The sequence below is a fragment of the Lepidothrix coronata genome, unplaced genomic scaffold, assembly GCF_001604755.1.
Source record: "Lepidothrix coronata isolate B3197 unplaced genomic scaffold, Lepidothrix_coronata-1.0 Scaffold58, whole genome shotgun sequence".
Lineage (NCBI taxonomy): Eukaryota > Metazoa > Chordata > Aves > Passeriformes > Pipridae > Lepidothrix > Lepidothrix coronata.
This window is the reverse complement of record NW_016690238.1, coordinates 1,978,784-2,001,616: the sequence shown is the minus strand read 5'-3', so window position 1 is coordinate 2,001,616 and position 22,833 is coordinate 1,978,784. Positions and strand designations below refer to the sequence as shown.

General features: G+C 52.6%; 4 protein-coding genes across 8 annotated transcripts in view; 3 read left to right on the top strand and 1 right to left on the bottom strand.

The window, feature by feature from the left end:
- LOC108498313 (cytochrome c oxidase subunit 5A, mitochondrial) overlaps nt 1-2,295 on the top strand; it is a 5,021-nt gene extending 2,726 nt beyond the window's left edge. The window contains exons 2-5 of the mRNA XM_017816856.1: nt 377-493; nt 1,084-1,205; nt 1,587-1,709; nt 2,139-2,295. Coding sequence (XP_017672345.1) covers nt 377-493; nt 1,084-1,205; nt 1,587-1,700 — 353 coding nt within the window. The 3' untranslated portion in view covers nt 1,701-1,709; nt 2,139-2,295. The remainder of the gene's footprint in view (nt 1-376; nt 494-1,083; nt 1,206-1,586; nt 1,710-2,138) is intronic.
- A 711-nt stretch (nt 2,296-3,006) lies between these two features.
- On the top strand, nt 3,007-5,860 carry FAM219B (family with sequence similarity 219 member B). The gene is made up of 6 exons (XM_017816734.1): nt 3,007-3,090; nt 4,143-4,245; nt 4,514-4,598; nt 4,931-5,008; nt 5,381-5,429; nt 5,587-5,860. Exons 1-6 carry the CDS (start codon nt 3,007-3,009, stop codon nt 5,740-5,742), a joined length of 555 nt encoding a protein of 184 aa, XP_017672223.1. The 3' UTR covers nt 5,743-5,860.
- Nucleotides 5,861-6,606: 746 nt separating this feature from the next.
- Nucleotides 6,607-10,373, bottom strand: MPI (mannose phosphate isomerase). 4 transcript variants are annotated; one of them, XM_017816842.1, is made up of 8 exons: nt 10,333-10,373; nt 9,338-9,465; nt 8,839-9,039; nt 8,617-8,758; nt 8,140-8,322; nt 7,856-8,029; nt 7,543-7,751; nt 6,607-7,173 (listed from the first exon to the last, which is right to left on the bottom strand). In XM_017816842.1, the coding sequence occupies exons 1-8, from the start codon at nt 10,346-10,348 to the stop codon at nt 6,955-6,957; spliced, it is 1,272 nt and encodes a 423-aa protein (XP_017672331.1). In that variant the 5' UTR covers nt 10,349-10,373; the 3' UTR covers nt 6,607-6,954. The 4 variants fall into 4 exon arrangements, with proteins under 4 accessions (XP_017672331.1, XP_017672333.1, XP_017672330.1 ...); XM_017816844.1 differs by lacking the exon at nt 10,333-10,373 and adding an exon at nt 9,991-10,091; XM_017816841.1 differs by lacking the exon at nt 10,333-10,373 and adding an exon at nt 9,741-9,845.
- Nucleotides 9,904-22,063, top strand: SCAMP2 (secretory carrier membrane protein 2). Of its 2 annotated transcripts, none has more exons than XM_017816846.1 (8): nt 9,904-10,026; nt 15,862-15,942; nt 16,451-16,540; nt 17,416-17,533; nt 18,273-18,401; nt 18,829-18,988; nt 19,513-19,614; nt 21,718-22,063. In XM_017816846.1, the coding sequence occupies exons 1-8, from the start codon at nt 9,970-9,972 to the stop codon at nt 22,001-22,003; spliced, it is 1,023 nt and encodes a 340-aa protein (XP_017672335.1). In that variant the 5' UTR covers nt 9,904-9,969; the 3' UTR covers nt 22,004-22,063. The 2 variants fall into 2 exon arrangements, with proteins under 2 accessions (XP_017672335.1, XP_017672334.1); XM_017816845.1 differs by lacking the exon at nt 9,904-10,026 and adding an exon at nt 10,495-10,618 and having other exon boundaries at nt 21,718-22,061.
- The last annotated feature ends 770 nt before the right edge of the window (nt 22,064-22,833 follow it).

The window sequence follows — 22,833 nt, the reverse complement described above, 5'->3', positions numbered from 1 at the left end:
TTTGGTGCTGACTGATGTTTCTCCAGCTCGCTTGGCTCTGGGAAGAGGGAAAATTCCTGTATCTTACAGATATAGGGATGCCAGAAAACCAACTCTGGATAACCGGTCCTTAAGAGAGGTTTTCTTGCTAAATAATCCTGCTCTGACCAAAGGCTCTGGGGACACTTTGGAAGTCTGATGTGGAAAAAATAGACACTTTGCCACAAACCAAACCAGAGTATTCAATAGCTGTATCCATCCACTGCTTATCCAGGACTGATCCAGACTGACTGTAGCAAGTGAAATCCATATTTTATGGCTTCTGGCCTCTTGGTAAGGACTCAAGTACTGTTATTTTCCTTCTGCTCCAAATGTCTTCCTTTGTTTCTGGATCCAGCTGTGCTGCATGCCCGCTGCTACTCTCACGGGTCACAAGAGTCAGATGAAGAATTCGATGCTCGCTGGGTGACATATTTCAACAAGCCAGATATTGATGCCTGGGAGCTCAGGAAAGGTACGCTGGGGAAAAGGGAAGAGTAACCTGAAGTAAATGTAAGTTTGGTGACCAGAAATAACAACTTTACTTGGCCTTTTTGTGGACTCCCCATCCCTGCAAGTGTCTAAGGCCAGGTTGGATGGGGCTTCCAGCAACCTGGTCTAGTGGAAGGTGGGTGGGCTAGGTGACTTTTGAAGTCCTTTCCAACCCAAACCATTCCATGACTTTAACACCTGGATGGGAGGGAGAGAAACATTTGCTCCAAGGGAAGTATATGTAAGCTCAGTTCAGTGTGTAACCACACACGTTTTTCTTTGGACTTTGACCCAGTGGCCTGGCCATAACTGACTGCAGACTGTTGTCTGGTTGTCTCCAGTTTTTTGCTGTGGAGTTGCCAAGTTTTGTTAAGCTTCCCCAATTAAGAATTAAAATTGTGTTTGCATAACCAGATAATTGCAGCCAGAGGGATTGTTCCAGCAGCACCTGGCTGGCTAGGTGTTGGGCTCTTCCCTTGGAAAGGAGAGAAAAGGAATAGACAGCAAAGGGTTCCTTTTGGCAGCGTGGCAAGCTGATTCCAAGTTCCTCTTAGTGTTTTCTTGTCTCCACAGGCATAAACACACTGGTGGGTTACGACCTGGTCCCAGAACCAAAAATCATTGACGCGGCTCTGAGGGCCTGCAGACGGTTAAATGACTTTGCCAGCACTGTTCGCATCCTAGAGGTTGTAAAGGTGGGTGGAACTGCTGTGTTTGCATTGCTAGAGCCCGGCACCAGGAGAGTTTCCCCTGGCTTTTTCCTGCTGCAAGGGGAAACTACTCTTTCCTGTTGCTGTGGTCAATGGCTGCAGGATGAGCACAAAGCTTACTGGCTTCTTAAGGGATTGAGTGCTGAGCTGGCTGGGAGTAGTAACTCAGAAAGCTGGGTAGGCCTGGAAAACACCTTAAACCTTGAAACTTGAATCCAGCCTTCCCAGGGAGTTAAGAGGAGCCAGCCCTAGAAGCCAGCAGTTCTGCTCTGCCACAAGCAGTGGCTGGTGTGGAGATTTTGGAGGCATAAGACCAATGGAAGAATCTTTCTATGCTGAAATAACACCATTTGTCTTTTTGTTTAGGACAAGGCAGGACCTCACAAGGAAATCTATCCTTACGTTATCCAGGAGCTTAGACCAACTTTGAGTGAACTGGGAATCTCCACTCCAGAGGAACTGGGCCTGGACAAAGCATAAACTTTATTGGTAAGGGATGATGTTGCTTCCCAGACTCTTAGCATGGGACTATTGTACCCCAAAACTCCTGGCAAAGGCAGAATATGGGCAAGACCTGATGTGCTCTAATCCCAGACTAAAATTAAGCCCTATATAAAAATCCTCATGGAATTGAAGCCTCTTAACTTGGTTTCTTCAGGAGATGACCCGTGTCATATTATATTTTAAAATATTATGCTTAGAATAGAGATACCATGTGTCAGCCTGCTGCAAATAGTACTTAATTCTGGATCTTCTGAGTCCTTTCCCTCCTCCTGAGGATGGTTAGATGGGGTTTTGAAGGTAAAAAGGATGGAAATAAACCATTTGAAACCTCATGGAAACTTTGTGGAGATATTTGCCTGCTTCTTAAATGGCTTTTCTGGTTCTTTTTTTATTTTCTGTTCTTTTTTGTTCCAGGTGCATTACTCAAGTGTTTTACTGATGCTACCTGATTGTACACAGTCACCTGGAGACACAAACCTTAAATCTTATCTGAAATAACTTCTTCCTTTATTGAGTCGCAGTGTAAGTGCTGTGGAGTTGGACCTAATAAAGGAAAAACTGGTTTGACTGATATGGTGGCGGTGGCTCGTGTGGTTATTTCTTGTTGCTTTTCTAGGGAAAAGGAAGAAGTAAACCATGAATGTGCTCTTAGGAGTTTATAAATTATTATTTGCTTGGCAAATAATTTGCTTGGCCCCCTGTGTCTGGGGCCTTCCTGGGCACCTGGCTTTGGGAAAGGGAAGGTAAGGAGCTGTCTGGAGGGCATCATGATCCTCCTGTACATGCAGCTTTGGGGAGGGACAGAGCAAGGACTGGACAAGCTCTCCCAGCCCTCGGGGAATTTCCCTGGGATGATGTCCAAAGCCTCAGAGGTGAGTGGGAGGCTCCTGTTTGCAAGGGATGTGCCCTCACTGGAGGGGATCTGTTCTGGGACAGATGGTGGTCCTATTTTCCGCCTCGGTTCTGGTACAGGCAGGGGTTGATAGGGGGACCAGAGGAGGGCGGGGAAGTCGGGGCTGGGAGAGAATGGAAATTTCGTACTACTTTCACCGTAGAAAAGGGGAGTGTTCCGGGAAGGCAGGGTTCGGTGTGTTCCCCATTGCGCGGCGGGCGCTGTGCGGGGCAGGACACCGCGCTGCCCATCCCGCGCTCCGTCCCGTCCCGCTCCCAACACGCATGCGCACCAGAGGGGCGCGCCCCCTACCCGCCTCCCATTGGCTGAGTCCCGGCAGCCCCGCGCTGCCATTGGCTGGCGGCGCGAGGGGCGGGGCCACAGGCGGCCATGGCGACGTGCGGCGGCGGAGCCGGGACTGGCCCCGCTCCCGGTCCCGCTGCGGGCGGAGCCGGCGGGCGGAGGGGCCCGGCGGTACGGGCGGGGTACGGGGGTGCTGGTGATGTGGGGTGTGGGGCTGGGAGTGAGCGTGAGGCGGTGTAGGGTATATGTATGGCGGGTTTCGGTGGTATGCAGTGGGTGGTATAGGGCTGGGGCATGTCTGTGGGGTAGTGTGGGGTATGTGCATCGTGTGGGGCTGGGGAGTGGGCATGGGATTGTATGGGGTATGTGCATGGGAGGTACGGGGCAGTATGGGGGTGGTATAGGGCTGGGGTGTGTGTGGGGGGCAGTATGGGGTATGGGCATGGTGGGTATGGGGCTGGAGTATGTCTATAGGGGAATACGGGGTGGGGCATATACACAGAGGGGCAATATGGGAGTAGAGGGGGTATATGCACGGAGGCACAGTGCAAGGACGGTGTATCAGCACCCCTCTAGGGAGGGGTATGGCACATTCAGGGGGATTTGGGGGTCTGCTGCCTGCCTGGTTATTACCACGATAAGGTTCTGCCCCGCTAATTCCGTCTTAAGACACTGAGGCTAATCCTGACTGTGCTCTCCAATCACCAGCCCAAGTCTTCTGCCTTGTTCCTTTAATTTCCCATCCCTCCTGCACCAACTCTCCTCTGCCCTTTCCTGATTTTCCATCTATTTTCTTCATTACTTATTATATTTGTGGAGCCCTTGCCATTAGGAGTGCTGGCTCTCCTTGACAATACCTGGATAAAAGGGGAAGCTTGAAGGCTCCAACCCTGCAGAGAAATTAAAATAAACTATCCTTATATTTTTACTTGATGAACTCATTAAATCTCCTCCATCACGTGTTTTCCCAAGTATTGCTGGAGCTGGGCTTGCACAGGAGCTGCTGGTCACCACACGTGCTTTTAATTTAGCATCGCCATTCCCAAATAATCCCTTCATCTGCGACTAGATCTGCTTATTCCTTTTCCTCTCCCTGCTCCTGGTCTGGGAGCTGACCTTGAGCTCCCAGGAATGAATGGGTGCTCTGAGATGACTCTCTGTTACTATATCCCTGTGGAGAGATGCTGAGTGTGCTTCTTTCCCTCTTTTTTTTTTTTTTTTAGCTGATTTGGGCTGAAAACAAGAGGCTGAACAAGGGGACGGATACGGTGGAGAAAAGGGGACCATACATCATGAGCAAACCTCCCTCCATTCAGGCCAAGCTGAGTAAATGATGCTTGGTGGACTCTGCTGGGATTTCGGGAGTTATTTCCACCTCTCTGCCAGGGCGGGAGTTACCCACAGCCTTTTTATTCCTCGGTGGGATAAAACCTTTATAAAAACCCCCTCCAAAACATTAAAAATCCCATAGCGATGCCTGTGGAAAGCACTGCATTGCCCCCATGCTCACCTGCAACACCCCCACCGCCCAAAAAAACAGATCTTGGGGGAACACATGGGAATTTTTATCTCTGTCCCTGTGCTTGGCTTTCAGAGAGGCAGCGTGAGCTGGTGAAGGCAGCTCTGCGAAGGCAGGGGCTGCTGGGGGGACCCACCACCCCGAAATCGGCACCTAAAAGGTCTGATCCCCTTTTTCTTTCCCCAAAATGTATTTTTCGCTTCCCTTGGGGAGGCTGAGAAATTCAGAGGATTATAAATAAGAGTTTGGGACCTTATTCTGATGGCTCTGTTTGGCCAGGAACATCCGGTATAATAAAATATAGGGCTTTTCCCTTTTATTTGAGGGATGATTTGGTGTTGTAGATTTATTTGGGTTAGCTGGTGGTGGCCCTGGATAGCGCCTGGCTGGGAAGGAGCAGGATTCCTGCCCTGGCTCCTCAGTCCATCAGCTCCATGGATGTGTTTCCATGGAAAACATCTGTCCTGGTCTCACTCGGCTGCTTTCTGGCAGGTCGGTGAAGTTTAACAAGGGCTACACTGCACTCAACCAGACAGCTGATGAGAACCTGGTCTCCCTCGACTCAGACAGGTGAATATTCCAGGATTTTTGGGTGATTATCCCAGGATTTTTGGTGGAGGGTGCTCAGAGCTGGCTTTACTTCGGGGATTGATTTTCCTTGTCACTTTTAGAGCACTTGAGCACCTCTGAGCAGTGAAATGGAGATGAGCTCAGCTGGTTTAGAGCACGGTGCTAATAAACACCAAGGTTGTGGGTTTGATCCCTGCATGGGCCATTCACTTAAGAGTTATCGATGATCCTTGTGGGTCCCTTCCAACACAGAATACTCTGTGAAATTTCTGTGAAATGCTCCTGTTGTCCCAAATTTAACAAATCCCTTGCAGTTACGCAGGGCTTATTCCCAAGGTTATTTCCTGGCCAGCTGTTTCCTTTTCCTCTTAGTGACGGGGAGCCAGGATCCAGATGTTCCTCAGGATACTCCTCTGCCGAGGCAAGTGCAGGTGTTTGACTCTGACCGTGTGGCCCCCACGTGCTCCCCTGTCCCCCTCACAACCTGAGATTCTGGATAGGGGCTGGAAGCATAACCCCACAGGGTGTGGATGCACGTGTCCCGTCCTACAGAGCTCCACTTTGTCCTCCCACAGCAGGTGAACCAGGACCTGAGCCGGCAGCTGCTGCAGGATGGGTACCACCTCGACGAGGTCCCCGATGATGAAGACCTGGATCTCATCCCCCCAAAACCAGTTGCCTCCTCTTCTTGCCCCTGTTGTTTCGGAGAAAATCTCTCCTGTGTGATCCAATAGGTGCACAAGAACAGGTCAAAATCCAGCACTTTCTTTGTCCCGTGGGACGGCTGTTGCTGTCTGTGTCCCCTGCTGGGATGGTGACACAATGACTGAACGATTCTGCTTATGGCAGAGACCAACTGACCCCACAGGACTTTTCTTTACACTCAGCAATATCAGGGAGAGGTGGCATGGTGACATTTTGGTGGTCTGGATGGGACCTCTCACCTGCTGGGGTGGGAAAGAAGAGGCAGAGCCTGGCACCTCCATGGAGGTGTAAAGGGAAGGAGTTAGGAGGTGCTGGGTTTGGAGCTAATGGCTTGTTCCTGTTCTCCCCAGTGCTGCTTTGATGCAGGTGGGGGACTGCCTAGACCCCCCCATACCAGCTCCACACAGGGTTTGGATGTGGGGCCTGGGGACTCTGCTGCAAACCTTAAAAGCTGCCTTAAACCATGGTCCTGCTCTACAACCTAGAGGACAATCAGCTGCTTCAATACAGAAACCTTATTTAAATATTTCATGTCTAGAGACCTGAACTGTTGGGGTTTTTTGTTTGTTTGTTTGTTTGTTTTGTTTGCTTCTGGGGTTTTGCTTTTGTACTTTACTTGTTAAAGGGAGCACTCAATAAACTGAATCTCATTACTTGGAGGGTGTTGGTGCCCTGCTCCTCCCAGCAGCCTCACTTCAGAGGGCTTCTTCCCTGACTGGTGGGATTTCAGAGCGATGTGTTTTCCCTCATCACATTTTACTCACTTCCTGTTCCCCTGAGGAGGGAGGGGGGGGTAACAACCAGTGGTGGGAGAGTTACAGCTGGAGCTGCTCCCAGCATTTCCTCCAGTCCCCCACCCCAATCCTCCTCCTGCTCCTTGCACCACACCGCCCTGCGCTGAGGACAAAGTCACCTCTTTATTCACGGCATCGGAAGCTTTCCCGCTCCATAAACCTGCCAAACAACCCCCTTTTACAGCCAGGGAAGGGGCAACACTGGCTGCCATCAGCCAGGCTTAGAAGAGCCTGCCAGAAGCTGCAGAAAGCCTCAGCCTGCTGTGCTCTGTGCCACATCCGAGGAGTCGATCTATAGAACTGCTCTTTCTATACATCAGGGCTGGGTTTGGGATTTAATAGATGGAGGGAAAACTTCCAAGCGAGATGACTTTGCCGACACCAGTTTCTATCTACTCAAACGTGGAGTGATGGGGAGGAAGTGTTCCAAGAGGAGACAGAAGTGTCTCAGAGGAGGCAGCAGGCTCGGAAGAGCAGCATCCCATCTGGTGAGGAGAGGTGGAGGGAGATGCTCTCGTTAGCCGAGATGAAGAGCACGGAGCCACGACACAGAGACATCTCGGAGGCTGCGGCTGTGGAGGTGCCCACAGCTGTCCCCTGGATCACCAGCAAGATGCTGGCAGAGTCTATGGCAGAGATGAGGTACAGCTTGATGGAGGCAGGGATCTGCAAAGGAAAATGTCACTGTGGCTGGAGTCTCCCCCAGCTTTCCTCCTCTACAGAGAGCTGGGATGGGGTTATCTCCATTCCCACCCCTTTGCTGCACCTGCAGCAGCCCAAGCCCAGGGGCCTCGGCTTGGCTGAGGACACCCAAGACCTGTTCCTGGTTCTCCCTCTGCCCAGAGCTGCTAGAGAAGGTGAATGAGCTTCAGGCAGAGGGAACAGGGGAGGGATAAAGAGACAAACATCACATCCCCAAGCATCCCTCCCCCCTCACTGGGGCACTAACTACAAAGGTGAGTGAAGCCTAGCCAGCACTGGGTTGTCCTACCCGGAGCCCAGCTGAGATGTGTCCCCCGACCCGTCACCGCTCACCTCTATCCTCATGATGGCAAAGTCTGGCACGGGTGGATCATAGACATAGACGTTGGGATCAAGCTGGCTCTGCACAGCTGGGAAGATCTTGGAGCTGCTGGGCGCCGGCGTGTAGTTGAGCATCTCACACAAGGTGAGCACATCGATGAATTTGGGGGTGAGCCCGGCCCGCACCGTGTTATCTGAGCATGCCATGCACTCCACGCAGTCTGCAGGGATGAGGCAGTGCTGTCAGTCCACCCCAGCCCTTCCAGATGTCCCCGTGGCCAGTCTTTGCAGGGTGGTGGGTTAGGAGAGCCCCCATGACACTCACCTCCACGCAGGTAGGCATGGGGCTCATTGGCTCCAAGGAACATGGCCTCCCCTGGCTCCAGCTTTACCAGGTTCAGGAAATAAATGGTGAAGCAGCCAATGTCTCCTGGGTACTGGGAGTGCAGCCGCAGCAGCAGTTCCCCATTGCTCCCTGACGTGTCCTTCCCTTCCTCTGCTGCGTGAGAAGAGACCAGGCACAACATAGGAATGGAGCCAGGGGGTGCCCTGGCCCCTCCCCTACCCACAACCCCCCAAATTGTTCTGGGGGCCACAGCGAGGACCCACCTTCCTGGGAGATCCTCTTCACCAGCATGTTCAGCTGGTCAACAAAGAACTTCTTCTCGCTCTTCATGAGGCGGGTGAAGCACACACGGAGAGCGGCCGAGACACCACGGGGGTCGTCGCTCCCACTGCGCTCCAGCTGCTCCACTGCCACCTCCCCGATCAGCGCCCGCAGCTCGGGGACGTCTACGAGGGGCCAGCCCCAGTCAGAATCAGCACCCCCATCCTAGAGGAGCATGGCCCCCATCCCTGCCCCAAACCCCATCCCAAGGGAGCAGTGCCCTCACCCTGAACTCCACCTTAAGGGAGCACAACCCTCGTCCCCACGCCAAACTGCATCCCAAGGGAGCACGGCCCCCATCCTCACCCAGAGCCCCATCCCAAGGGAGCCTATCCCTCATCCCCACCCCAAACCCCATTGCAAGGGAGCATGGCTCCCATCCCCACCCTGGGGTCTGACTATGCACCCTTCATCCTTACTCTGGAGGAAGGAGACAATCTCCTCCACGGGCCGGAAGCCACACAAGCCCTCGAAAGGGGTGAGGGCGATGGCCATTTCAGGCTTGTGGTTGGCATCGGGATAGTGCTCAGGAAACTGGGCGTGCAGCTTCGCTGCCAGCTCCTGGAGAGGGGGAGAGAAGCTGGGTGACATCCCCAGGGACACGGGGTCCCACTGGGCTGCCTATCCAGGGCTCTCCTTACCTTGTTGGGGTGTGCCTGGATAGAGAGGGCAGTATCGACTGAGAGCACCTTGAAGAGGAAGGGCAGCTGTCCCTGGAAGGTGTCCTTCACTTTTGTCCCCAGGCAGGCGGGGTTGTCGGCAATCCACTGGCCTAGGGTTTTTTGGGGGATGCGGTTATCCCGGATGATGGCATCGCCCCGGGGATGTGCGCCCATCCAGAGCTGTGAGACACAGACAGCCTGATGGAACCCTGAGCTGGGCAGCCAACACGGATGACTTGGGCTTTTTTAGAGGCTGCTTGGCCCCACAGGTGATCCATGCAGCCAAGGCAGCTCCCTCGGAGGCTGAATCACGCCAGGCTTCTCCTCTTCAATCTGGGCAGCCCCGAAAGGGACAACTGGGGGGGCGGGTCAGGATCCCATCCCGATGGGATACAGGATGGAGAGAGCCACAGCCGGGTGGGCGGGACATAGGGGTGTGACAGACACACGAACGGCACGGACACACAGACGCACTCACCTCCGCGTAGGGCCGGTCAGGCTGGATCTGGACTAGGGGGTCACCACTGCTCAGCAGCTTGGCTACCTCGCTCTCCAGGCCCACTTTCCCCCAGGAATAGTTCTGCACCGCGCAGGAGAGGGGGAACACTACGGGAGAGTAGTAAAATGTTAGCGGGAAACAGAAAAAAAACCCCAAACCCCTTCCAGACACCGCGAAAGCCCCCAGGGCAGGGTGAGAGGGCATCAGGGAGATAGGGGACCAAGGGCTTGGGAGAGTAGAGTGTATGAGGGGGCGATTTTCAACCATCATACAGCGATCTCGGGTTGCGGGCAGGGGTCACGGTTCCTCCGCCCCACCGTCCTGGGGGTGGTCCCTGTCCGCATCCCCACCCCGGCCGGGGGGTGCCCCGTGCCCCGCTCACCCCGGATCTCCGCCATGGCTCGGCCGGACAGGTCTGTTCCCCCCTTCTCCCCCTCCCCCCCGCCGGCTGTAAGCGCCGCTCTGACGTCACGCGGCCACGCCCACAGGGTTAACACCGCGCGAGGTACATGCGCCGCTGTGACGTCACGCGGCTCCCCGGTCACGCGGGTGCCCCGGAAGCGCCAGGAGCGGCGGCGGCGGCGGCGGCGGGAGCGGAGCGGACCGCGCCTATGTCGGGCTTCGACACCAACCCGTTCGCCGACCCGGTGGACATCAACCCCTTCCAGGTGGGCGCGAGGCGCGGGCGGACACCCCTCACTCGGCCCGGCCCGGGCCCCCCCCGGCCCCCGCCNAAAAAAAACCCCAAACCCCTTCCAGACACCGCGAAAGCCCCCAGGGCAGGGTGAGAGGGCATCAGGGAGATAGGGGACCAAGGGCTTGGGAGAGTAGAGTGTATGAGGGGGCGATTTTCAACCATCATACAGCGATCTCGGGTTGCGGGCAGGGGTCACGGTTCCTCCGCCCCACCGTCCTGGGGGTGGTCCCTGTCCGCATCCCCACCCCGGCCGGGGGGTGCCCCGTGCCCCGCTCACCCCGGATCTCCGCCATGGCTCGGCCGGACAGGTCTGTTCCCCCCTTCTCCCCCTCCCCCCCGCCGGCTGTAAGCGCCGCTCTGACGTCACGCGGCCACGCCCACAGGGTTAACACCGCGCGAGGTACATGCGCCGCTGTGACGTCACGCGGCTCCCCGGTCACGCGGGTGCCCCGGAAGCGCCAGGAGCGGCGGCGGCGGCGGCGGCGGGAGCGGAGCGGACCGCGCCTATGTCGGGCTTCGACACCAACCCGTTCGCCGACCCGGTGGACATCAACCCCTTCCAGGTGGGCGCGAGGCGCGGGCGGACACCCCTCACTCGGCCCGGCCCGGGCCCCCCCCGGCCCCCGCCCGCCGCCGCCGGGACGTGGCATTGACTGAAGCGTCGCTGGCCAATGGCGGTGCCGCTTCTCCGCGTCTTAGCTAATCAGAGAGAGGGGGCGGGACCCCCGCGCCCTGAGGGCGGTCTGGGCGCAGCCTCCGACCCACCTCCGGCCGGGCCGGGGGTCCCGTTCCCCTCCCTGGTTCCCCCGGTGGAGCCACAGGTCCAGCTCCCCCTCCCTACATCCTCCTCTGGCCGGGGGTCCCATCTCCCTTCCCCATGCCCCCCTCCAGCCGGGACAGGGGTCCCGAGCCCCTCTTCCGGCCAGGACAAGGGGTCCCACTTCCCCTCGCTGTACCCCCTCTCCGGGCGGGGCTGGAGGTCCTGCTCCCCGTCGCCGTGTTCCCCGCACAGCCAGGGCTGGGGGTCCCACACCCGCTCCCCAGTCCCCCGCAGGTCACGCAGAAGCGCTGTGACCCACCCGGGGTCTCCCCGGCTCTGTGCGCTGCCGCTGGGATCCTTCCTACTGCCGCTGGGATCCTTCCTACTGCCGCTGGGATCCTTCCTACTGCCGCTGGGATCCTTCCTACCACCCCTTCCTCAACCCCTGTCTCTTCCCCGGACCGGGCTGCTCGTCTCCTTGAGGAGGTGTTTCCTACCGCCCTGTGCTGCCAGACCCGCTCACCCCCCACCCCCCCAGGCTGTGGGGAGGAGGTTTGCTGCCTCTCAGGATGCCAAAACAGCCACGAATGCCTAATTTGTGGGCTTATTAAAAACAATCAGTTGCTGAACCTCTCTTGGGTGTGCTGCCTAGTGGTCTGGCTGTCTGCTGGGTCTTCTGGGTCTATTTTTAAGGTGCTTCAGCTCTAAACATTGAGCCCCTAAGGCATCGTTTGGCTGAGGTTTTCAGGGTCCAAAGCATGGGATTTCTGTTGAGGTCACTGAGGGCTTGGTCTGTGTTCACAGAGTTTCTCCTCTCTGAGTTAACCTCCATGCTCTGAAAATGGGTCACTTATGCAGGGAGTTGGCCTGGAATGGCCTCTGGGACCTGGACCCTGTGCAGGGGTGTGTGAAAATCAGTGTCTGGCCTTTGGCTCCTGTCTGTGAGCTTAACCTCACCTTTACTCTTGGCTGAGATGTGATCCCCAGGAAGGAATGATTCCTGACCTCGGATTTCAGGGCCGAGCCAAACGGAAACTGTTTGTTCAGGAGGCTGAGTGCTTTGAGGAATCAGAGTGAAAAAATCCTTTTCTTCCTCACTTTCATTTTAACACGCTTTTGTGAGTCTCGTGAATGGAAAGGGTTGGGGTAACCGTGTTCCTGTGATATTCCTTCCACGGGGTGGAATATATCGCTGTTCATGTCGGGATTTGTTGTTTTTGCATATTGAGAAAGTCAATATTCATAGAATCAGAGAATGTTTTGGGTTGGAAGGGACCTTAAAGCTCATCTCGTTCCAACCCCTACCATGGGCAGGAACACCTTCCACTATCCCAGGTTGGTCCAAGCCCAGTCCAACCTGGCCTTGGACACTTCCAGGGATGGGACAGCCACAGCTTCTCTGGGCAACCTCATCACCCTCACAGGGAAGAATCTCCTAATATCAAATCTAATCCCACTCTCTGTCAGTTTGAAGCTATTCCCACTTACCCTGTCACTCCATGCCATTGTAAAAAGCCCTCTCCAGCTTTCTTGTCAGCTCACTTCAGGTCCCTTTCACCTGCTTTGTGTACATTAAAGCTGTCCTAATCTCGAACTGAACAGGGCTGTGCTCACACTTTATTCCCTGTTCAAACAAAAAAGGTTGGATGTGATCTCCAGCAGGTAATTCCCGTGTCAGGCCCATGTTTTAATGGGAAATAACACCACGGATGCCCCTGTCTGACGGCTCTTTGCAGCTCATCTGGTCTTTGTGGCAGGTTCTATATCCTCCTTTCAGGACTTTCATAAAGAAAAATTCCCTAGTCCTCAGCAGCTGGTTGCGAGGAATCTCCAGCTGCTGCTTCCTGGAGCCTCAAAGCCTTGTCACTCTGATTTGAAATGAAATCTCAGGATGTGGGACAGCCCGTTCCAGGTCGGGACTTGGATCCAGGTGTTGGCTCAGTGCTGGGGAAACAGTTGCCCATTGACATCCCCTTCCACACACACTGGGATGAGTAGAAGCATCTGCACCCTCCCAGTCCTATCACACTGGTGGGTCTCTCTTGTCACAGCACCAGGGTTCTCTTTCCTTGCTGGGGATCCCAGTGTAATGCTTCACACTCTTCAAATACTGACATGATGAGGATCTTTGCCTTTTAAGAGTTTGTTCACAGTGTTTGTTAAACTTGGTATATAAAATAGGCTGCTTTGGTCCTGTTAAAAATATCTCTGGCTTTTCTGTTACTTATTGCAACTGGTTAATGAGAGATGATGAACTGCCTTGGTTTATCCAGTAACCTGCTAGAAGTGGCAGCTGTCTCCAAAACTTTGGTCCAAGCTTCAGGCAGAGCTGGAAATCTCCATTCTTTTTAGAGATATCAATAATAAAATCCTTGGGGTTTCTCTCAGTGCTTCTTTCAGGCAGTGGCAGCACTCTGAGTCTGCAGGACTGGTGATATTTGGGGCAATACTGTGATATTTAGACAACTGTGTAAAGTCCCAGGTGATTCTCAGCTGAGTTCTTTTGCCTTGATCTCGTTAAGAGAGTCATCTCATTTTGTTTCTTTAATCTGTGGGGAAAAAAAGAAATGAAAGAATAGAATTTCCTGCACAAACCTGTTGTATCAAAACATTTTAGCAGCTGGCACAGCACGACAGCAACTCGTATTTGTGTTAAGCTGCGTTTGAAAATTATTTTAATCTTCGTGTCAGTGTAGTTTGGTCCAAACAAAAATTTATTCTGCACTTGGGCATTTGAAGCCGTGAAAAATGGTGTCACACGTCCCTGGTGCTTGAAGAAGTGGTGGTTGGAAGGGCAACAGATGGGATCTGCTCACTGGCATCCTGCAGATCAAGCCAATCACTGATTTGTGAACGTGAGGTTTGTGGCTGAATTGTGGCTTCAAGTGGTTCTGTGGCTGAATTAAGACCCTGTTTCCTGATCCTTTCCAAGGATCAGGCCTGTGCTTGTTTCAAGAGGGTCAGCTGCCTTTTGCTGCGTAGCTTACAAGAAAATAATTGTAAGACATGAAGTTTGTGGGCAGCGTCTCGTTCCTCTCTGCGTTCCTGGTGCTTACTCATCCTTCACGCTGCCTGGGCTGAGGTCGTGGAAGCTGGTGTCTGTGTGTCACCCTCTGTTTTCCTTCCTGCCCTATCCAGGGCACAGAGGCACGTGACCAAAAACCTCAGCTTTGTTGCGAATTCCCTGCTCTTTGGGTTTCTATTTTAGACACACTCGAACAATGGCAGGCTGTGCCTTGGCCTTACCACCTAATTAAGTGATTTTTTTGAAAGCTGTGCAGTAGGATGAGAGCTTGTCTGCCTTTGAAATCAAACTGTTGTGCAGCTGGGAGCAGAGAAGCAGGGGTGCTGCTCTCCTGCCCTTGATGAGCCTCCAGCTTTCTTTTGGAATGGAGATGAGCCAAGAGGAGAAAAATGTGTTTTACTGTGGTACTGTAGCATTTCTCCTTATTTCCGAGCGCTTTCAACCCAGCCTGACCATTCAGGCTCTTCAGAGGGTTATGCAGTCTTCACTTTCCGCTCCCCATGCCTTTAAGGGAGCTTCTCTTCCTCTTGTAGTTTTTTGCTGGACTTTAGTGCGACTGGGGCCTCATCTGCTTGGGATTAAAGGGTTTATGCTGGTGTGCAGCAGCTATTGTGCGTTAAGTGACGTGTAAACTTGTGCTGACAGCCCGTGTCTGTGCAAAACTGGTGAAGCTGAGGCTTCCAGAGGAGTCAGTAGCGAAATAAAGGCACAAGTTTTATTTCCAGCATGGCAGTTCTGCTGGTGCTTCCTATTTTTTTACAGCCCTTTCTTGCCGGTGAGTTGTGCTTCGCCGAGCAGCATTCAAATCCTCCTCATCTGCGATCCCTCAGCCAGGGTGATTCATAAACTAGTGCAACCTGTTGGTAGGGAGTGCCTGCTGTCGAGGAGGAGTTACTCATTAACTGCTCTGTGTGTATCCTGCTCGGCAGAAGGCTGCGCTAAAACCCCGGGAATGGCTCCAGAGGGATTTTCCTGCAGCCTGCACCTCTCACTCTCACCTCGGCGCAGCCTCGGTGGCTTCTCGCCGCATTAAGCACCAAATTAGAATGACTGATCTGGACACACGAGTTGCTGAGGGAGGGATACAAAGCCACTTTTTAATTTTTTGACCCACACCCAGCTCTTGGGTTGCCAGGCAGGGGGATTTCCGAGTTTTCAAAAGGACCTTGTTTCTGTAGTAACTGGGGAGAGGAGCACTCCAGAGGTCAACATGTGGCTGTCAAAGAGGAATCTCTGTTTGGAATGTAGTGTGTAGAAAAGAGGAGATAAAAATAGCTGCATGCATTGCAGGTGAGGGGAAGTTCTCACATGTGCAGAGAGGCTGTTTTTAAATATCAGAGGATTTGATGGAGCCAAGTGGGAGATGCTGTGAGTAAAAGTGAACACAGATGTTATGCCAGCAGCATTAAAACCTCCTAAAATAATTGGTGTCACATCTCCAGCTTGATTTTCCTGGGAGTTTTGCCGTTTCAGAGCAATCATTGGCATTTGAGGTTGCTGACATCTGTCAGCCAGGACCAGTTGTATCTAGAACCTCATTTTCTGTAGCTCTGCTGTACTTTGTGGCTCTATGCTTGCTTTATGAAGTGCAGGTGAGGTTTGGGAGGTGGTCCTGGATGTCCAGCAGCATTCTGACCATGGATAAATGAATGCAGATCCCTGGAAATTAGAAATAACTTTCTGTAGGTAAGCAGTATTAACCTGCACAAAGGGTTCCTGTACCAGAAGCATGTTGTAGTTGTTCTTGGCTGACCAGGAGTTTATTTCTGCCCACAAATCTTGCCTTGCTGATAGTCATCTCCTTGGATATTTAAATTCCATGCCTGCCAAGGCCATCCACCTGTGGCAAGCCTCTGTTTCACCCCATCCAATTCCCAGCTAGTGAGCGGATGGAAGAGCGGTAGCGTGGGTAACGTGGACTTGATGATCTTAAAGGCCTTTTCCAACCTGAACAATTTGATGATATAAGTGATGTTGCCCTATATCTGATGCTGATTGATCCTTGTGCTCTCTCCTTTCAGGATCCCTCAGTGACACAGCTCACAAATGCCAGCCAAAGTGGCTTGGATGAATTCAACCCCTTTTCCGAGAGCTCCCAGCTGGTACGTGCCACGTGTCTGTGCTCTGTGTGTCTTGTGGTGGTTTTAGTGGTGTAGAAGGTCCCTTGGTAGGTGCAATTTAAGAAAAGAGGAATTCACAGCCGATTTCCTCATGGAATGTGACTCATGGCGTGTGTGGCAAGCTGCAAGCAACTGTTCCTGCACTGGACCACTAATAAACTCCCAACTGGAGCTCTCCACTCACGTGGAACAGCTTCTCTCCAGCTGGCTGCTGACTCACAGGGAAGCCATATGAAGTGCGAAGGGGAAGATGGTTTGTGGCAGGACACATCAAGATGTATTTGGTTCCTGGGCTGGGAACTGAACTGCCATGGCAATACCATTGATGGATCGCTGGGAGAGCTGCGTTCTTATTCCCTGGCTGCTGCCATGAGCTAGATGGGCGAAGGAGAAGGGGAAACCAAGATTTAGATTGGTTTAAATGGATCCAAATCCTTTTTTGTTTCCTCCTGCAATGTTTTTACCTTGTTGCTTGTTGATTTCTGTGCAGACAAATGCAGCCCGGACGACGCCGGCCGTGCAGCCCTCGGGCCACTCGCAGCCGGCTGTTCTGCAGACGTCCGTGGAGCCCACGCCCCAGGTATGGCAGCTCCTCACCTCTGCCTCCCCGGCCCCCGGGAGCTCCCAGCAGCCTCTGGGAATAGGAGGGGAATGGGATTCTCTGGGGTTGTGTGTGGGAAGCTGCAGGTGATCTTTTCAAGTTCCATTTGGGAAGCAGAGATTTATGGGGAATACACACACGCAGTTCTTTTTATGCCTTTTTCTCTGTCCCTCTGGTGGCAGAGCTTGCTTTGCCTTGTGTCCTGTTGGCTCTGGCTTCCCTCTGGGAACCGTAGGATGTAACCTGCTAATGTTTTCAGCTTAGTTCTAATGTCCGGTCAGACACGCTCGGTGCCAGGAGCATAATTGCAAGTACCTGACTGCCAGGACCACCTCATCCAAAGGGCTGAGAGGCTGAGGCTGCTGGGAGAAAGGATCAGTTCTCAGAATACAAAACAAGTAGAAGAGATCCTTAAGAGGTGTGGTAGCCAGCTGTCTTGCCTTTCTTCTCCCAGCTGGGAAGGGACTTGTCCTGCTAAGCCCAGGAGTCCTGCTCACTGCTCAGCTGTGAGGTGCTCAGAGCAGTGAACTGTGAGGTAGACGAAGCTGTGAGAAAAGCATAGCTTTGGTGAAAGGGAAGGACACAGGGGATGGAGAATGGAGTGGATAAGCCTCCTGAGGGCTCTTCCAGCCCTGTCTTCCTGTAGGATAAGGATAGGGATAAGAGAGGGACATGCGGGTGGAGTTCTGCATCGATCTTGATTTTGTCTTTCAGCGGGTAAGGCAGAAAGAGTTAAGACGTTTGAGCTTTCATGTTGTCCTCTGCCCTGCTTCCCTTCCAGTTTGGTGTGTTTGCTGGTGGTGCTGTAAGTACCTGGCTTAGGGCAGGACTAACCTCCTTCTCCCCTGCTTTAGGCCGTGGCCGCGGCAGCACAGGCCGGGCTGCTTCAGCAGCAGGCAGAGTTAGAGAGGAAGGCAGCTGAGCTGGAGAAGAAGGAAAGGGAACTGCAGAGCAACTCAGCCAGCATTAACCGTGAGTACTGCGTCCTGCTGCTGTCACTGGGATGCCCAGGGAAGCCTGAGTTCCTTGGTTTGTCAGGATTTCAGGAAAGCTCAGCCTGTCCAAGTGTACACAGCTCTTCTAGAAGCATTTTTTAGGCTTTCCTCTAGTTCTTCACAGCTGTGGCAACCCTCCTGTGACTGTACCTGTCATCCTGTATCCTCCAAGATGAGAAAGGAGCTCAGAGGCAGGGCCAGCTCTGATGGGTCCCTGCCCTTGAGTGTGCTCTCAGCAGCTGCATTTCACCACAAAAAGTTCTCAAACACCAATTTTGTACCTGTGTCGGAGCTGTTGCCACGTTAAGGCCCTTCATTGAGAGCAACAGAGCTTTCTTTTCATTATTGAGGCTTTTTTAAGCACAGTAAACCAATATTCCCCCCTAATCTTGGTTTTAAATGACTGAATCTGGACTTGCAGAGCTGAGTGATGATGCTTGTGATGGCCCTTTGGCCATTGCAGGGGAATTCCGCCTTCCCCAGAGGAAAACCCCCAATCTAGGTTGGTCTGCCTCGCTCTGCCAGCAGTTTATCACGTTCCTGTTGTGCTGCCTGCTCAAACATAGGTTCTGACCAACCCCTGGGCTCTCCCAAGGTTTTAATGTATGAATTAAACAATATCTGAACGGCTACTTGGAAATTATGGTGTGTGAATTAGTCTTTCAATTGAGAGAGAGAAGAGCAGGTGAAGAGCTGCTTCTTTCTTTCTTCCACAGCGAGGCAGAACAACTGGCCACCCCTTCCCAAGAAGTGTCCCATCAAGCCGTGTTTTTATCAGGATTTTTCTGCAGACATCCCAGCTGACTACCAGCGGATATGCAAGATGCTGTATTACTTGTGGATGTGTAAGTAATGGCTTGAACTGCAATAAAAAAAGTCTTTCTAAGAAGGTTCTGTATCAAAAGCTGAGCTTTGTCACACAGTAAATCCTATCAGTGTTGTCTGCAAGGGTAAAGTCATGTTTCCCTCCTTTTTTATGAAGGCAAATGTGAAGAACTCCAAGTTTATGCTTTGGGAGTAGCTTATTCGTGACAGAATTTTAATTGTTTAATGGAGACTTGAACAACTATTTAAGATTTGGCCACTAGCAGCAGGATCAGATGAGCTTTTAGGTTAAGCTGTGTTTTCCTTCCAAGGGAGGCAGTGAAATTAGATGGCCCGGAGTCTCCTTAATTTCTGCGGCGCTCAGTGTGTTCAGTGAGAGATTAGGGATGCTGCGGGTTTTCCAAGAGCTTACTGATGTTTTTTTTCTCTCTCTTCCACCCCAAACAGTGCATTCCATTACCCTGCTCCTAAACCTGCTCGCTTGTCTGGCGTGGTTCACAACTGTTAATGACAGAGGCGTAGACTTCGGTCTCTCGATTCTTTGGTTAATTTTATTCACCCCTTGTGCCTTTCTCTGTTGGTACCGACCAATTTACAAGGCTTTCAGGCAAGTACTATTATTGTTTTTTTGTTTTTTTTTTCTGTAAAGGGGATGTATCTTTTAGTGGGAGGAGCTTTGGGTTTATCTGTTTTCCCATCGTATTTTGCCTGCAGGATTTTTCCAGCTCTTTGCATCATTAGTTGAATCAAACTCACTATGTTTCTAAGCATATTAGATCTATCTGATACAACTTAATTATGGTGATCCTTTTTCATCTTGAAATCCAAGCCTAGCCAGTCATCTGGGGTTTTTAGTTAATTTTTTTATTCATTTTACTGATTTCTGAGACGCTGTTTGGTGCATTAATGTTGAGCACACTGCATGTATTAAGGGAGCTGCCTTCACTTTATCTTGCACTGGGCAGAGCATTGGATTTGCAGTGGACACATAAGTTGTATGGGTACCCAAATTCCTCCCCTCAGCAGCTTTTCCCTGGAGAAAGGAGTTCATTGAAATTGTTCCCTTTCTCTTAGAGCAGGGAGTCTGTGCAGGGATCATGGGTTTCACTCCTGCTGCCATCTCTCCCGCAGGTCTGACAGCTCCTTCAGCTTCTTCGTCTTCTTTTTTGTCTTCTTCTGCCAAATAGCAATCTACGTCATCCAGGCTGTTGGCATTCCTGGCTGGGGAGACAGGTAAGCTTGGTTTCACTGGCTGCTGCATCCCAGCCTTGCACAGATCCTTTTTCTCACCAGGGCTGTGACTGTCAGGAGCTCTGGGGCTTGTTTCTGACAGCTGCCTGTTCTTTCTCCCATGGTTTTCCTCTCTCAGCCCTTGCACAGCTTTGGCAGGTCCCAGCTGGGCTGCTTCCCTGCTCTGCTCTTTCCATCCTAGTCACAGCAAAAGTGTATTCCTTTGCTGCTGCTGCTGTGGCCAGCGCTGAGGGCAGTGTGGGAATAATTAGATATTGGGAAGAAATTCTTCCCTGTGAGGGTGGTGAGGCCCTGGCACTGGTTGTCCAGAAAAGCTGTGGCTGTGCCATCCCTGGAAGTGTTGAAGGCCAGGTTCAGTGGGGCTTGGAGCAACCTGGGCTGGTGGAAAGTGTCCCTGCCCGTGGCAGGGTGGGTGGAATGTGATGGGGTTTAAGGTCCCTTCCAAGCCAGACCATTCTGGGTTTCTGTGATAAATCTTCCATGCTCCTTCTGCTGCCTTCTCCCTAACTTAATACAAATCATGTTTGCTCCTTCTTGATGCTGAGCCTATAGTGCTGACCATGTCTACCTTGTGTTAAACTGGAGCCTGCCCTGAGAGAGGTGGTGTGGGGCTGAGGGATCTCTGACCTGGAATCTGGGCGCAGCTTAGCTTGATGCTGCCGCTGCCAGCCTGACTCTGTACCCAAACTCTTCCTGAGTTTCTCTGGAGCGTGTTGCCAGTGGGCAGTGCTTCAAAAAAACAAGCAGAGAGAGTTTTGCCCTCACCCTTTCTCAGTGACATTGTACAGAAGGGTGAGCCCAGGCTTCTGGAGCAGGTCCAGCAGCCTCGTGTCAGCAGCTGTGCCCTGCAGGGAAAGCACAGCCTTTCCTTTCGCCTTGCTGCCTTGGCCACAGATCAGATTCTGGTGTTACGGAGAACAGGGAAAAGGTTAACAGCTCGTGGTTGTTCTGAGGGGAAGCCTTCAGGTGAGCAGTGAAGCTGCTGTCTATTTTTGCCCACTGCCTGCAGAAGGGCTTGTGGGCAGAGATGTCCTCGGCCTCCCTCCCCGCTGCCTGAGTCACAGGGGATGGGGAGGGGGCACTCTGGGTTTAGTCTGGCTGGGAGAGCCTGCCTGTAGCTTTCTGCTCCGTTTCCTCCCGCCAGACAGCTCGTATATTTTTGGCTGCAGTGCATGGTGTGCCTTTCTGCTTCCCTGTGACGAGTGAGAAGCTGTGCAGCACATCAGATGGGATGGTTTGGCTCACTTGATTCCCACTCTCCCAGTGGCTCATGGCATGTTTGGTTTAGCAGTTGGAAAGATTCCTTTCTCCAGCACCCAAGAGGGTTTTTTGAGTAAGGTGTCTTGGTATTTTCACCCACAGCCAAGCGCTGGTAATTCCCAGCATCCTCTTTGCCCTTGCCCTTCAACAACTCCTAATTTCCTCCTTTCTGTAGCTCTAACTTAGAGTCATGGAATCACAGACTGGTTTGGGTTGGAAGGAGCCTTAAAGCCCATCTCATTCCACCCCCCTGCCGTGGGACACCTCCCACTATCCCAGGTTGCTCCAAGCCCCATCCAACCTGGCCTTGCACACTTCCAGGGGTGGGGCAGCCACAGCTTCTCTGGGAAGTCTGTGCCAGGGCCTCACCAACTTCTTCCTTTCCTTCCTCTTCGTTCCCTTCCCAATGCTGACATCCTTGTCAGGGTGACACATACATCCAGGCTCCAGACCTGCCAGCTGATCTCTTCCAATTTAGCTGTTCCAGCCTATCTTTACCCACTTGGCTGAATTTTGAGAAGGTGCTCGTGGAAGTCACCGGTGGCGCCAAGGGTATTGATTTTCCTGCCTAAGCGAGGTGATCCAGGACTAGAATGTGGGTGGGATGAACACGATCCTTATCTAAAAATAACAGTGGAAACTCTCCCCCAAAACGAGGGCCTGGATGAGCCCTGGGTTCCTGTTTTCACAGCTGTTTGGTTTTGTACTTCCCTGTAACTTTCCCCTAAAGCTCTTGTGCAACACTGGGTGCCTCTTCCTCCACTGCTCCATCTCATCTTGTGCTGGAATGCTGTCCATGCTCACCCCACTCTCCTCTCCCCGCAGCGGATGGATCGCGGCGCTGTCGGAGGTGCGCAGGAACCTGGCCGTGGCCATTATCATGATGGTGGTGGCAGCGTTCTTCACGCTGTGTGCCGTTCTCTCCCTCTTCCTCCTGAAGCAGGTGAGTGGCTTGGAGGCGAGGAGGTCAGGCTGCTCCCAGGATACCCTGGGTTTTCTGCCTCCCTTCACCTGTCGGGGAATGAAGATGGAATCGGGGCACTGGCAGGTCAAGAGATTTATGCAAAAGTATTTTTGCTTGTGCTTCCTGCATCGATGCCGAATTTCTTGAACACTTGAAGTAGGAAAGTAGGCTCCCTTTAGAATCACAGAATCACTGAATGGTTTGAGTTGGAAGGGGCCTTAAAGCTCATCTTGTTCCGCTCCCTTTCATGGGCAGGGATACCTTCCTCTGGACCAGATTGCTCCAAGACCGATCCAACTTGGCCTTGAACACTTCTAGGGATGGGGTAGCCACAGCTTCTCTGGGCAACCTGTGCCAGAACCACACCACTCACACAGGAAAGAATTTCTTCCTAATATCCAATCTAAACGTGCTCTCTTTCAGTTTAAAACCATTCCCCCTTGTCCTGCCTGGACCTGGCTGAGCAGAGGTGGCCATAACTCTATTCGGTATCCAAGGCCTTAAAATCACTGCTCACTGTTGTGGTGAGGCTTTTCAAAGCCTGGTGGGATCCCAGTGAGTGCCTTCATGCTGGCTTCTAAACACAACCCTCCTTCCTTCTCCTGCCTGACCACACCAGGACTGGATTTCTGCAGGAACAGCAGAAATGGAGGTTTGGGATAGGCAAGGACAGGCTGGACTGATCCTGTTTCTATTGCTGCTGCTTCTTTTCTCCTACATTTGTCTGGAAGGAAATACCTGATGCTTGTTGGCACCTTCAGGTCCTGCCCTCCAGTAAATGCTGGGTTAAGTCTGTGCCATTACAGTGTGGGGAGTGTAGTTTTGGGCCTGAAACCAGCAATTTTGCTGAGAGGTCCATATTTTACAGCAAATGAGGGTCTCCTGAAATCGGCAGCGTCCCATGCTGGGAGCAGTGGAGCCCCTGGCTCCAGGGAGCTGGTTAGCAGCAGAGCTGAGGAAAAGCAAGGTGTATGCAG

What these genes read in the sequence shown, in the direction of transcription:
- FAM219B (XM_017816734.1), top strand. Translation starts at nt 3,007, where the DNA reads ATGGCGACGTGCGGCGGCGGAGCCGGGACTGGCCCCGCTCCCGGTCCC. An exon ending in GTCTCCCTCGACTCAGACAG is followed by an intron (nt 5,009 to 5,380) that starts GTGAATATTCCA and finishes TTTTCCTCTTAG; the next exon opens with TGACGGGGAGCCAGGATCCA. An exon ending in CAGGATACTCCTCTGCCGAG is followed by an intron (nt 5,430 to 5,586) that starts GCAAGTGCAGGT and finishes CTCCCACAGCAG; the next exon opens with GTGAACCAGGACCTGAGCCG.
- SCAMP2 (XM_017816846.1), top strand. Translation starts at nt 9,970, where the DNA reads ATGTCGGGCTTCGACACCAACCCGTTCGCCGACCCGGTGGACATCAAC. An exon ending in TGGACATCAACCCCTTCCAG is followed by an intron (nt 10,027 to 15,861) that starts GTGGGCGCGAGG and finishes CTCTCCTTTCAG; the next exon opens with GATCCCTCAGTGACACAGCT. An exon ending in ATTCCTGGCTGGGGAGACAG is followed by an intron (nt 19,615 to 21,717) that starts GTAAGCTTGGTT and finishes CTCTCCCCGCAG; the next exon opens with CGGATGGATCGCGGCGCTGT.
- MPI (XM_017816842.1), bottom strand. An exon ending in GAAGAGGATCTCCCAGGAAG is followed by an intron (nt 8,030 to 8,139) that starts GTGGGTCCTCGC and finishes CTTCTCACGCAG; the next exon opens with CAGAGGAAGGGAAGGACACG. An exon ending in CCATGCCTACCTGCGTGGAG is followed by an intron (nt 7,752 to 7,855) that starts GTGAGTGTCATG and finishes TCATCCCTGCAG; the next exon opens with ACTGCGTGGAGTGCATGGCA.